Source organism: Mirounga leonina, unplaced genomic scaffold (genome assembly GCF_011800145.1).
Source record: "Mirounga leonina isolate KUSES-001 unplaced genomic scaffold, KU_Mleo_1.0 Mir_165, whole genome shotgun sequence".
Taxonomy (NCBI): Eukaryota; Metazoa; Chordata; class Mammalia; order Carnivora; family Phocidae; genus Mirounga; species Mirounga leonina.
Window position 1 is genome coordinate 21,628,624 of NW_023270415.1, and position 14,161 is coordinate 21,642,784.

At 35.8% G+C, this 14,161-nt stretch overlaps 1 protein-coding gene and 1 pseudogene across 1 annotated transcript in view; one reads left to right on the top strand and one right to left on the bottom strand.

The window, feature by feature from the left end:
- Positions 1 to 13,782, top strand: part of XKR9 (XK related 9) — a 45,530-nt gene extending 31,748 nt beyond the window's left edge. Inside the window, exons 2-3 of the mRNA XM_035011320.1 lie at positions 3,813 to 4,033; positions 13,084 to 13,782. Of these exons, the coding sequence (XP_034867211.1) occupies positions 3,813 to 4,033; positions 13,084 to 13,712 (850 nt within the window). The 3' untranslated portion in view covers positions 13,713 to 13,782. The remainder of the gene's footprint in view (positions 1 to 3,812; positions 4,034 to 13,083) is intronic.
- LOC118014914 lies at positions 5,712 to 6,419 on the bottom strand (annotated as a pseudogene).
- Positions 13,783 to 14,161: the final 379 nt, after the last annotated feature.

Genomic DNA, 14,161 nt, shown 5'->3' on the forward strand with positions numbered 1-14,161 from the left:
AACAGCTATTTTTTTTGTTTGTTTAATAGTCACCCATATGGTACTTAACATGTGCCAGGTACTGGTCTAAGCAGTTTACGTGTATTAAATTTCTTCACCACAATTCAATGAGGTGGATATGATGAATGCTTCCACTTTTCAGATGAGGACACTCAGGAGCAGAGAGGTTAAGCTAGGAAGTGATGGAGCTGGGGTTTGAACTCAGGCATTCTGGCTGTATTAGAATTTGTACTCCTAGCCACTATGCTTTGCTACCTCTCCCACTCTATGCTGTGGGTATGTACCTGTTAATATTTGTGAAAAGTTTATAATCTACTTTAGGAACAGGAACATGATATTGTATTACATAATAGTATTATATAATATACATATGAGAACTTCCTATTGTGCCAGATACCCAGAAAAGACTCAAACACAACTTTCCCTGTAAATCTCACCTATAAATTCTAGGGAGTGTTCATCATTTTTTTATTTTGTACTTTTACGAGAGTATTTACATTTCTATTGAGTAGTTATTTCTTCTGCCTTGTATTACAGCTAATAGTTTACAGGCTTGACCTTCCTATTAGGTTGTAAGGTCATTGAAAATGGACACCATCATTTTTGTAGGCTTTCTGCCTTGGCATCTAGCCCACAATGAATATAATAGACCATGTTATTTAAAACTGTGATAAAAATATCCTTCTTAAAAATTTTTTAAAATTTATATTCAATTTAGTTAACATATACTATATTATTAGTTCCAGGGGTAGAATTTAGTGATTCATCAGTTGCATATAACACCCAGTGCTCATTATATCAAGTGCCCTCCTTAATGCCCATCACCCAATTACCCCATTCCCCTACCCACTTCCCCGAAAAACATACTTCTGTTTGCCACATAATGAATCTTTGTATATCCATGTATGTATATATCTTGTTTACGATAGGAGTATCTTATATTTGTGTTTTACTTCCAGCTTTTCAAAGTTCTTTCCTATCTACTGTCTCTTTACGGAAGAAATATGAGCTTTCATTTACTAATTCATTCAGTAAATATTTCCTAAAAACCTACTATGTACCAGCTATTGTTCTAGTTGATTAGCAAAACAAAACAAAGTCCCTGCTTTCATGTAGATTTCATTTTTGTGAGGAGGTAAAGATAAAAATAAGTAATACGTCAAGTGGTGATGAAAAAAACACAGGATAAAGAGAATATGATGGAGAGTAGTACTACTTTAGATGATGTGATCTGGAAAGACTTCTGTGAGGAAGTGGCATTTGAGTAGATACCTGAATGAAGTTGAGTAAATTTGTAAATTTTGTTTTTTAAAAATTTTTTTAATTTTCTATTTTTTTTTAAAGATTACTCATTTATTTAAGAGAGAGCGAGAGAGAGACCATGCATGCACAGTGCGGGGAGGGAGAGGGTCAAGCAGACACTGTGCTGAGTGCAGAGCCTCATGCGGGGCTCGATCCTATGACCCTGAGATCATGACCTGAGGAGAAATCAAGAGTTCGATGCTCAACTGACTGAGCCACCCAGGCACCACTTAAATTTTCATTTTTATAAGAAACTGTTTAATTACTGTCAGCCTTATTTCCATTTTGTTTAAGAGTTTGTGGAAGAGCAGCTTAAGACTACTCAGTGGTTTTTCCTACCCATTCAGTCGCCTGAGCAGTTGAAGCTGCAGACCAGTCTTCAGTGGCCGGCTGAACGCTCCAGTCTTCAGTAGGGAACTGCTGAATAGGCACCAAGGGCACCTGCATACCTTTAGACCAGTCAGCTACTTTAGGTTGAGTAGTGGTGAACTCAGGAGCTGGGGCAGTCCATTCACCCTGAAATTTCTCCTTGGTCACAGCCTTTTTAGCAGCAGCCTGCTCTTTTTTTTTTTTCAATCTCTTCAGAATCTCTGTAGAAGTAGAGATCAGGCATGCCCTCCTATGGGTGTTCATGGGAGATGGTGCCATGCATGTGCAGAACTTTCTGGACCAACATCTACCACATCAGACCCAGAAGAGTTCCAGGCAGATGGAGTAGCAAAGACAAAAGCCTTTAAGTTGGGAAAAACAGTAAGAAGTGTATATTGGAAGTGCTAGAAAAATGAGATGGAAAGGTAGTGGGGGTAGTGTATGTGAGGCAGATTATGAAGGGCCTTTTAAAATATGGTAAGGACTTTGGGTTGTATTCTAAGTTTGATGGAACAAAATGTTCATTGGAACATTTTCAGCAGAGTGACATCTGAATTATGTTTAACAGGTTCAGTCTAGATGCTATGTACAGAATAGGATGCATAGGGAGCAGGAATAGAATTGGAGACCAGTTATGAGGCTGTTGAAGTAATCTAGACCAGAGATGTTGGCTGTTTAAATTAGGATTGAGGCAGCGGAAGTGATGATGTGTGATGTGTTCAGATTTGGATATATTTGAAGAACCAAGAGAATCTGCTGAAGAATTTTTTTAGGGTATGAGAAAAAATAAAGGAGTTGGAAATTATTTCCATGTTTTTGGTCTGAGCGACATGGTAAATGTTCGTACCATTTACTGAAATGGGAAACGTTGACAGAAGGGGCCGACTGAAACAAGCTATATATCACTGCTCTTATTTTTATATGAGGAAACTGAGGAATAAAGAGTTTTGATAAACTTTGGGCTAGAATCCTTGTTGCCTTTTTGCTAGCCCCAAATTTCTTCAAATAAGTGTCTCAATATGTTTTATTATTAGTTTTACTTGTATGATGATAACTCATGTTCATTTTAAAATTCTTTAAAAAGAAGAGCCTGAGCAAAGGTGTTTTAAAAGCCTTTGAGAAATTACGTATTTTCTAGGATGGTAATGGTCAAAGAGCCTAGCACCTTGTAGATATTGAGTAATTGTTTGCTCGGTTCAGTCTCATCTTCAACTTTGACATTTTAAGAGCATGTATCTGTCTTGTAGTTAAGATAACTTGCATGAAAAACTTGACTTAAAAAAAAAAGATAACTTGCATGAATTGAAAATTGCAGTTTGTCTTTCAGAAAGTAGTGGTTGAGACTAGGAATTATAAGATCTAGGTTTGGAGTCTTGGTCTGCCCTTTACTTTTAGTTAATCACTACCATTCTCATCCTTAGTTTTCTCATCTGAAGTTGGAATGATACCTACTCATCTCACATAATTACTATGAAGATGAATTGAGATCATGTATGTTTAACAGTGCTAGCATACAGTGCCTATCAAATATGCAATTGAAGTTTATGGAGTGTTTTTTTTTTTTTTTTAAGGTTTTTTATTCATTTGAGAGAGAGGCAGCACCATGAGGAGGGAGGAGGGTCAGAGGAAGAGGGAGAAGGAGAAGCAGACTCTCTGCTGAGCAGGGTGCCCAATGTGGGGTTCGATCCCAGGACCTCAGGATCATGACCTGAGCCAAAGGCAGCCGCTGTACTGACTTAGCCACTCAGGTGCCCCAAAGTTTATGGAGTTTGAATTGCAATAAAGCTACAAGGAGATATTCACAGAGTTGAAAGAAATTTGCAGTGGAGAAAGTTTGTGGGAAAATTCTGTATTTTTTTTAAAAGATTTTATTTGTTAGAAAGTACGTGCATGTGCGCATGAGTGGGGGGAGGAGCAGAGGGACAAGCAGATTCCCCTCTGAGCAAGGAGCCTGAAATGGGGTTTGATCCCAGGACCCTGAGATTATGACCTGAGCTAAATGAAGTCAGACGCTTAACCAACTGAGCCACCCAGGCACCCTAGAAAATTCTGTATTAAACACGTTAATTTTTCCAAAATTATTATGTATATTAACATGTTATAAAGAATATTTTACTGAAGATAAATGTTTGTGTTTACAGGTATTGGTTTGCCTTGAAAAAGGGTTATCATGTGGCTTTCAAAAATAGCAGCAAAACTGATAACTTTATGGAAGAACAAATTGATCCACATAAAGAAGTTATAGATAGAATGACTGATTTGAGCATGCTCAGGCTATTTGAGACCTACCTGGAAGGCTGCCCACAACTTGTTTTGCAGCTCTACACCTTTCTGGAACATGGTCAAGCAAATTTCAGTCAGTGTAAGTCTTTCGTAACGCTCTGTGTTAAATGGATGCTCTGAGAATTTTTTTTTTTTTTTTTAATATTTGTTTGTTGGGGGAGGGGAAAAGGGAGAGGGAGAAAGAGAATCTAAGCAGGCTCCACACCCAGTACGGAGCCCAACATGGGGCTTGATCTCACAACCCTGAGATCATGACCTGAATCGAAATCAAGAGTTAGATGCTTAACTGACTGAGCCAGCCAGGCACCCCTCAACTACATAACTCTTTGAAAGGTTTTGGAAGTTTTCTAACAGTTTTTTTAGAATTATTCATTTTTTTGAAAAGAAGTATATTGTGGAAATATCAAAAAGTATATGAAGATATATTGTCTCCCTCTCCCTTCTTCCCATTCCTTCTTTTGTCTGCCCAGAAAGGAAACTATTATTGTCAGTTTTTTGATGATTCTTTCAGAAAATTTTTAAAAAATATCTATATTCTTTTTTTCCTCTTTTTTCTTTTACAGAAATAGTAACATAAAAATTGTCTTTGCTTTTTACACTTAACAGTATGTCTTGGAGATCTATCCATATCAGTACAGAAAGAACTCTCTCATTCATTTTTATTATCTGCATAGTATTACAAGTTATGGATGTAACATGATTTATTTAACAAGCCCTATGTTTATGTTAATTTAGGTTATTTCTAATATTTTACTCTTGTAAAAAAAATGCTGCACTGAGTAATCTTATGCAGGAATCATTTTTCATGTGTGAAGTATATCCATAGGGTAAATTCCCAGAATTGGAGTCATTGGGTGAAAGTGCAAGTGCCACAAAATTGTGAAAATTTTGTAAGTTGGCCAATATATTCCTCCTCTCTAGCAGATTTCCTCATTAGGGTAAAATGTTCATTTTTAAAGGACGTTCATTTTGGTGTTTTCATTAAAAAAATCTTTTTAGGTGTTTATTTTGAGATGTTAAAAAAATCCATTTGCTAAATAATAGCCCCAGTTTTCATTAATGACTCTGGTTCTGTGTATACTTGGATTCATCTCAGAGGAACAGATTATCATTTTCCCTGGAGTTCCTTCTATGGTAGAGTCACCTGTGAGATCAGTTCATTCCCTCAAACAGTCTTCTTGTTTCCAATTTTGCATAAACCTCTAGACTGTAGTCCCTTCTAATATTTTTACCTTTACTTTGATTGTTAGTAATACATCAAAGAGAATGTACTTATGAGACTTTGTATTCCTTGTGATTCAAAGAATTTGTGGGTTTGTGCTTAAAAGTTCTATATCATATAGTTCTTGAAGCTAGAAGTTCAACATTTAGAGCTTATAGCCTATATTATGGTAGATTTTCTGATGATTCCAAGTAGTACACAGCATCCATACCAGCAGTGGGATCCAGTAACAGCTATCTTTATGTTAGGGTTCTATCCTCATCCTTTAGTTTCTTCTTGAAGTAAGAAGTTGAGATGTTAGTTAAAAATAGCAAAAAATGAGAAATCTAATTATAGACTGTTAGTATAAAAAATGATGTAGCCACTAGAAATAGTATTTATAAATAAATTTTAATGACAAAAGTAATTCTAAAATAAAATTTAGGCAACAAATTTATGAAATTTTCTATCATACTTTTTTTTTTCTTAAAACAAGCTCTGGTCAGTTTTATTGAAAACTGACCAGAAAATTTTTATAAGAAAAATTTTGTGTGATTTACTGTTCACCAGTCTGTTCTGGCATGCTTCTAATGATATCAGAATCACCTGGATCAGTTATAGCTAGTGTCATACTCTATAGTATTTCCCACACGCTGTGCCCAATTCAATATTATTGCCACTGTAGTGATGGACACCAGTTTTGGACAACATGGTGTAGTATTCTACTTTAGATTTCCTCAAGGCTGGGCAGTTGGCGAGGATGACCAGTTTCGCTTTGCCATGTCTGATCATTTTCAGAGGCGGCTTGTACCCCAGCACATACTTTCCACTTTTCATAGTGAGTTGGAACCTAGAGTTGATTGACTCCAGCAACTTTTTCATCTTCTTTGCGGCCACCATCTTTTTGCCTTAGATGTGGGACAGCCCCAACCAAAAGCAGCTACCAAAATGGCCAGGAGACAGAAAGGAAAGAGTTCCCACAATGCAAAGCTCTTCACTGCCAAATTTTCTATCATACTTTTGAGGAGAAATTATTATAAGGGAATGGAAGAGAAATTTTTAAGAGAAATTATTATATAGGAATGGAAGAAAACATGCAAAATGTCAACTGTGGCTGCTTCTGGGTAGTAGGATTATGAATGATTTTATTTCATCTTTAAACTTTACTGAATTTAAAAATTTTCTATGGTACTCATATATTGTTTTGACAATCAGGAAGAATAAAATGTAAAAAAAATCAGGTTATATATAGAACTACTTCAGAAGACTGAACATATTCTTTTATCTTTGCACTTTCCTGAAATTATACTAAAAAGGAGAGTAAAGGAGTAAAAACCATATAAACCCACAAGGACAAAGAGAATGTAGAGTAGAATAGCAGATTAGAATATCAACAAATGTTGAGAAGATGGAAAGCAGATGGAAAACAGATTATTTAAATAAACTTTACCACGAAAGGCTAAATTATTTGAATTAATCCTCTCTCTGAAAATATGTAAAACAATTGGATATTTTCAAAAGTCTTCATAAAACCATAAAACAGTCTGATATGAGAGGCCAAAATATACTTGAAAGTGGGAACACAGCAGGGTTAAATAAGATTCCAAAGGCATTTATATCTGGAGGGTTTTTTGGTTTGTTTGTTTTGTTTTTTTTAACCAAACCTGTAAGTAGCAGATTCAGTTTTGATAGCTTCCAGTGTGTGGACTGAAGACAAAACTCAGTCCTCATAAGGAAGGGACGTCTGATAGAAAGTTCTAATCTGTAGAACTGTTACCCCAAAAGGTACCCTCCTCAGGACAAAAGTATCTACTTTCAGGAGATAGCAAGGAATATTGCCTTGCTGCTGAGTAGAGCAGGGAAACATAAAAATATAACAATTTGCAATCAAAATTCTCATCTTTAGTCCAAAAAACAAAACAAAAAACCCAAAAACAAACTAATAAAAGCCAAGCTATGAATATAGTTTAAAGTGGTCCCAGACTGATAGTGACCCTAGCCATCTGGCACAAACAAGTGTAAGTCCTCCCTGGAGGAATTCACTTACTCTTGGGCCTCAGGTAATTTTCACAGATAGTTTTCCAAGGAAAATGAATGGCTTACAGTAATTTATAGCACCAAAAGAAATAAGGCATCATGAGTAGGAACAGCAGAAATAGAAAAAACCTTATTAAGCCCTTAGGTATTGGAAATTAACAGTTGCAAAGTATAAGACATACATCCTGTTGTGTTGAAAGAGGTAAATGATGAACTGAAAAATATAGAATAGGAAACTATAAAAAATGAATTGTGTATTTGAAAAAGAGTAGAATTTATGAGAATGAAAAAATTTAAGAATTGAAATTAAAAACTTAGCAGATAAGACATAACTGTATAGTGATTCAGTGCCAGATCAGAAGAAATTATTCAGATTATACTTTATAGAGACAAAGAGATAGAAAATATGAAAGGGATATTAAGAGACATAGAAGGTGGGATGAGAAGGTTTAATATACATCTGAGCAGAGTCTGTGAAGGAGAGGAGAGAAAGAATGGATCAGAGGTAATTTTGAAAAGTTAATGGCTGAAAAAATTTCAGAAATGATGAGAGTCACCTACCCACAGATTCAGGAAGCCCTTCATCTGACAAGCAACTAAGTAAAAGAAATCCATGCCTTAGCATATCACTACTAAAGGAAATTCCAAAGAATATACTTAATGCAGGACAGAGGTATTCTGAGATGCAAGAAGGAATAAAGAGGAAAGAAAATAGTAAATATGTGAGTAAATCTAAATGAAGACTGTAAAATAAAAATAATACTATGTAGTTAAGAAAAAAATAGAAGGAAAGTATAAGACAGTGATAACATGTAAGTCTGGTAGAAGATAATGGAGTTAAAGTGTTTTAAATTCCTTGTATAGTCCAGAAAAAAGGTAAAGCAAAGGTGGATCTGGGTTATTTGAAGTGTAAAACTAAAACATTTAGAGAGACCGTATTTAAGCAAAAGAATATAATATGAAAACAAATTAGACATTGTGTTAGTCTGTGTAGGCTGCCATAATAGAATTCTTTTTTTTTTTTTTTTTAAGATTTTATTTATTTATTTGCTAGAGAGAGACACAGCGAGAGAGGGAACACAAGCAGGGGGAGTGGAAGAGGGAGAACAGGCTTCCGGCAGAGCAGGGAGCCCGATGTGGGGCTCGATCCCAGGACTCTGGGATCATGACCTGAGCTGAAGGCAGATGCTTAATGACTGAGCCACCCAGGCGCCCCTGCCATGATAGAATTCTACAGCTTAACTATCAGAAATATATTTTCTTAAAGTTCTGGAGATGGGAAGTCTAAGATCAAGGTGCCAGCAGAGCTGGTTTCCGGTAAGGGTTCTCTCTTTGGGTTGCAGATGGCCACCTTATTGCTGTGTCCTCACATGGCCTTTCCTCTGTGTATGGAGAAAGATCTCTGGTGTCTCTTCCTCTTATAAGGACATTGGTCCTATCAGACTTAGGTCCTGCCCTTATGACCTTATTTAGCCTTAAAAACCTCTTTAAGGCACTATTTCAAAATAGAGTCGCATTGAAGTTTAGGGCTTCATCATATGAATTTGGGGGGAATACAGTTCAGTCCATAAAAGGTAGGAAAGTAAACATTAAAAAAAAATAAATTACATTACAGATATAAAAAAGCTGACAAATGCCACAGATTTCACAAGAGGAAGAAAAGCAATATTTTTTTTTATTATTTTGATACTCTAATTTTTTTGGCTGCATACTCTGACTTTTGATAATTTTTAATTTTGTAGAGAGAATAGAAAAATTCAATCTGTTTTTTAGCATAGTTGATTGAAATTTGTTTTTTATTTTAACTTAGAAAAGCTTTCAACTTCACAAATTATTAATAATATGTATATTTTTTGGATTGTTAAGTTTGGAAAAACACTGGCAGTTTCTTTACTAATGTGCTACAAAATCAGAATATATCACATTTTTTTGATGAAGTAACTAATTTTCAATACTGTTTGAATTGACAACACTAGTTTATTATTGATGTCTCATTTAGTAAATATTGGTAGTCTTAGATTTTCTTCACTGGTGTCAGTAATATCAACTCAGAAAGAAAATAATAATCTGTATATGCGAAATTTGACAAGGTCATTTCAGACTGAGAGAAATACATAAGCAAAGATATGGTTGTAAAGACAAGGAATTTAGTTTGGATAGAGTGTGATTTAATGTTAGGTTAGCTAAATGATCAGAAAAATAGATTAGAGCAGGTAGATTAGTAAGAAATGGGAAATAGTGTCAAACTAATAATGTCAACTGGATAAGGCTAGACCATTATGCCTAATGTTAAGTAATCAAAGGCCTGTTGATGGCAATATAGTGAAGTATCTTTTTTTTTTTTTTTTTAGATTTTATTTATTTATTTGACAGAGAGAGACACAAAGAGAGAGGGAACACAAGCAGGGGAGTGGGGGAGGGAGAAGCAGGCTTCCCGCAGGGCAGGGAGCTCGACGCAGGCTTCATCCCAGGATCCTGGGCTCTGACCTGAGCTGAAGGCAGACGCTTAAGGACTGAGCTACCCAGGCGCCCCGTGAAGTGTTAATATCAGGCAAACTGCCTGAGAATCTTAGCTCTGTCACTTAGTGAGATCTTAATTATTTAAACAGGTCTTATAAACATATTTCTCAAACCTAAACTAAATGTATTCTCAACTCAGTTTCCCTTAGGTCTCTAAAATGACCACAGCCACTTCAATATACCAAGGAAAAATATGAGAGAGTAAGTAGGAGTAGAGACAGGGCATTTAATCAACTGCATTTAAAATGTCTTATTTTCCCAAATCTTATAAAAATATATGACAGAGTGAACACATTGCTAGGGCTTTGCTAGGCTTGGAAGGACTTGGGCAGGTGTGAGTCCCTGAAATTTAAGCTTCATTACTTTTGTTATAAACCCATCTATGAAGTAAAACATTAACATAAAACTTTGATATATTAAATATGCATGTTGTGATTTCTAGCAAAACCACCAAAGAATAAAACAGCATATCACTGAAGGATGTGGGTTATTAGATTGAAAGTGTGAATAAAAATGGCCATACTGAGCCTATCATTATAACATTCGGAGAAGCAAGGATAAAGATAACATTCTATGAGATGTGAGAGAAATTGAATGGCATTGAAATTCTTAATTGTATTACTTGAAATTAGAGCTTATAGAGCAATGACTTTAAAGTTTCAATGGAAAACATTTTAAAAAAATTTTAAAGGTTTTTATTTATTAGAGAGAGAGTGCATGAGCGGGGTGGGGGTAGAGGGTAGAGGGAGAGGAAAGGGAGAAGCAACAACCCCCCCTCTGCCATGCTGAGCAGGCAGCCCGATGTGGAGCTTGATCCCAGGACCCTGACCTGAGCGGAAGCCAGACAGACGCTCAACTGACTGAGCCACCCAGGTGCCCCGAAAACATTTTTTTTTTTAAAGATTTTATTTATTTATTTGACAGAGAGAGACACAGCAAGAGAGGGAACACAAGCAAGGAGAGTGGGAGAGGGAGAAGCTGGCTTCATGACAAGCAGGGAGCCCGATGTGGGGCTCGATCCCAGAACCCTGGGACCATGACCTGAGCTGAAGGCAGATACTTAACGACTGAGCCACCCAGGCGCCCTCCCAAAACATTTTTTAATTTTCTTTTTTAAAAAGATTTTTAAAAAATTAATTAATTTGAGAGAAAGCATGCAGGGGCGGGGCGGGCAGAGGGGGACAAGCAGACTCCATGCTGAACATAGAGCCTGACTCGGGGCTTGATCCCAGGACCCTGAGATCTTGACCTGAGCCAAAAACAAGAGGCAAATGCTTAACCGGCTGAGCCACCCGGGGACCCCACATTTTTTAACTTTCAATTCTGTTTCTAGAATAAAGACATTTTGAGATATACATGGTCTCAAAAATTTTTTGCTTAGGTGCAACATCACTCAGGAATATCTGGAGAATGCTTGATCAAAACGTGAGAATAAAGCAAGACTTGAAAACAGGAAACAGGAAGTTAAGACCAAAGAGAAGTGAAAGGAATTTCTGGGAAGGCAGAAAGCAAAACTTGAGAACAACCACCTTAGACCAATAGGATCCTATTCTTAGAAAAAAGGAACAAATTAATAGATGTGTATATAGGGGAGTTTTACTAATTAATTAATTTGAAGATTTTCCTAAGAAATATTGATAGGGTTATGAAAAACTAAGCAAGTGAAGGAACAATGAACAGTTTTAAAAGAAAGGTAATATATCAGTGTAATACTTGGCTGAGCAGTAAAAAAAAAACCATACATACTTACATACTTATAATAAGATAAACACCAAATACTGACTTTTACCAAAAATTGTGAAGTTACTCTGTTGGGCTAGACAGAGGGAGAGGAAAATGCAAGGAAGGTGTGTATTTATGTGTGTATGTGCTAAATTTTCTTCTTTCCAAAGAGGAAATCAAGAAGCAGTATCTAAAGCAGATAAAGTAAAAAATATTTATTTACAAATACAGCAATAAATGTCAGAAGAAAAGTTAGAAGAGTTTTAGTGATTTCTTCTGGGGGCTGTGACTGAGAGGTGAGGAGGGGTAGAGCTTAGTGATTTTTATATGTATTAATTTTTTTTTGTTTATTTGTTCAATTGTTATGTATTAGTTTGGTAGAAGTTAAAACTAATTAGAGAAAAAAAATCATAGGACAATTTAGGGGAAAGCAGTGCTTTAATTAAAATATGTTTGAATTAAAGAAGAAAGAAAAAAGGGGGCGCCTGGGTGGCTCAGATGGTTAAGCGTCTGCCTTCGGCTCAGGTCATGATCCCAGGGTCCTAGGATCGAGTCCTGCATCAGGCTCCCTGCTCAGCAGGAAGCCTGCTTCTCCCTCTCCCTTTCCCACTCTCCGGGCTTGTGTTCCCTCTCTTGCTGTGTCTCTCTCTGTCAAATAAATAAAATCTTAAAAAAAAAAGAAAAAAGTCCAGCTAATTGTATGGTCCAGAATGGAATATTGTAAAACCAGGAGAGTAGACAAAGGCATTTAAAATCATCATAATCTTCTTCAATAGGTCAATTTATTTTAAGTAAATTGCCTTTTTATCCTAATATATAGACCTCCAATGAGACTAAGTGGGAAGGAATAGCATTCTGTATTCTGCTTTAAATTCTTTCTAATCCTCTAATGTCTTTGCTTTCAGTTTTATAAAAGTTCTCAGCTTTGACAGTGGGGCTAATGGCATGCCTTTCCAAAGTAATAATGAACTTCTGTTATTTGTTGGGGGAGAAAAGGGGTAAAGATGTCAAGTCTATAGAAATTTGTAAGTTTTAGAATATATTTATTTATTTGATTCATCATCTAGAGAAATGGGAAATTGAGCTTGTTGATACCTTATACTTACATTGAATTTTCTGTTTAACCTCCCTCTCTTCCTCCCTTCCTTCTTACCGCTGTCCCCCATTATGCTGTCTCTTGGTGAATTAAGTATATATTCAAGGTCAAAGCCAAAGACACTGGAGAAGCTAGGACTGTAATTGTAGTCTCTTAGAGGACTTCCAGAGTGTGCAGTTTCCATTATACCAGTTGCACAATAAAATTTGTACAGTGAATTTAAAATCTTATAAAGCAATCTAATATAGCATTTAAGTACACCAACTTTGAAATCAGGCAGATTTAGCTTCAAATCTCAGCTCTCTGCAACTTGCTAGCTGTGTGACTTAAGTCAAGTAATATGTGTATTTTCTAAGCAGCAATTCTTTCATATGTAATATGGGAATATTAATATCTATTTCAAAGGATTAGGTGAGATGAGTATATAAAGTACTTGATGTGTTTTAGGTGTGTGTATATAGATAAAGATGAAGCATGTATGGCATATAGTAATTTAATATTGCTATTATTATTCCTATAACAGTATATCTATTTTTTATTTTTTATTTTGTAGATGCAGCCATTATGGTCTCTTGCTGTGCTATTTCTTGGTCAACTGTTGATTATCAAGTAGCTTTAAGAAAATCCTTGCCTGATAAAAATCTCCTTAATGGATTCTGTCCCAAATTCACATACCTCTTTTACAAGTTGTTTACATTATTATCTTGGATGCTGAGTGTTGTACTTCTTTTATTCTTAAATGTTAAGATTGCATTATTTCTGTTGTTATTTCTTTGGTTTTTAGGGATATTGTGGGCATTTAAAAAGCAAACTCAATTTTGTGCTTCTATAAGTATGGAATTCTTATACAGAGTTGTTGTTGGATTCATTCTTACTTTTACATTTTTTAATATTAAGGGACAGAATACCAAATGTCCAATGTTTTGTTATTATATTGTAAGGGTACTGGCCACAGTGGGGATATTGGTTGTGTTCTGGATTTCCCCAGTCTCTATTTTTAATTCAGACTATTTTATGTCTATCAGTATCACTGTAGCTCTTACTCTTGTCCTTGGAATTATTTTTCTTATTGTTTATTATGGGACTTTCCACCCAAACAGAAATGAAGAAACAAAACCTGATGAAATTGATGGAAAAGCAGCTCAAAGAGATTGTAGAATGAAGTATTTTCTAATGGAATAGCTATTCATTTGTGAGATCTGTTTTCTTATTTTTTTTGTTTCAGTGGTTAATAAAGAAAATGTTATGTCTGTGTGTTGTTTCTTATTTTTGCCTATTTATTTATTTTTGCTTTTAATTTGAGATCAGTTTTAGTACATTAACTATGAATGTGAAAGAGCATAGTAATATTTTATTATTTAAATTAATTTCTCATTTTTTTTTTTTTTTAAGATTTTATTTATTTATTTTACAGAGAGAGAGATAGCGAGAGCAGGAACACAAGCAGGGGGAGTGGGAGAGGGAGAAGCAGGCTTCCCGCCGAGCAGGGAGCCCGATGTGGGACTCGATCCCAGGACCCTGGGATCACGACCTGAGCCGAAGGCAGACGCTTAACGACTGAGCCACCCAGGCGCCCAATTTCTCATTTGGTTTTAAAGATCTTGGGTACTCAAGTACATTACCCTCTTGCC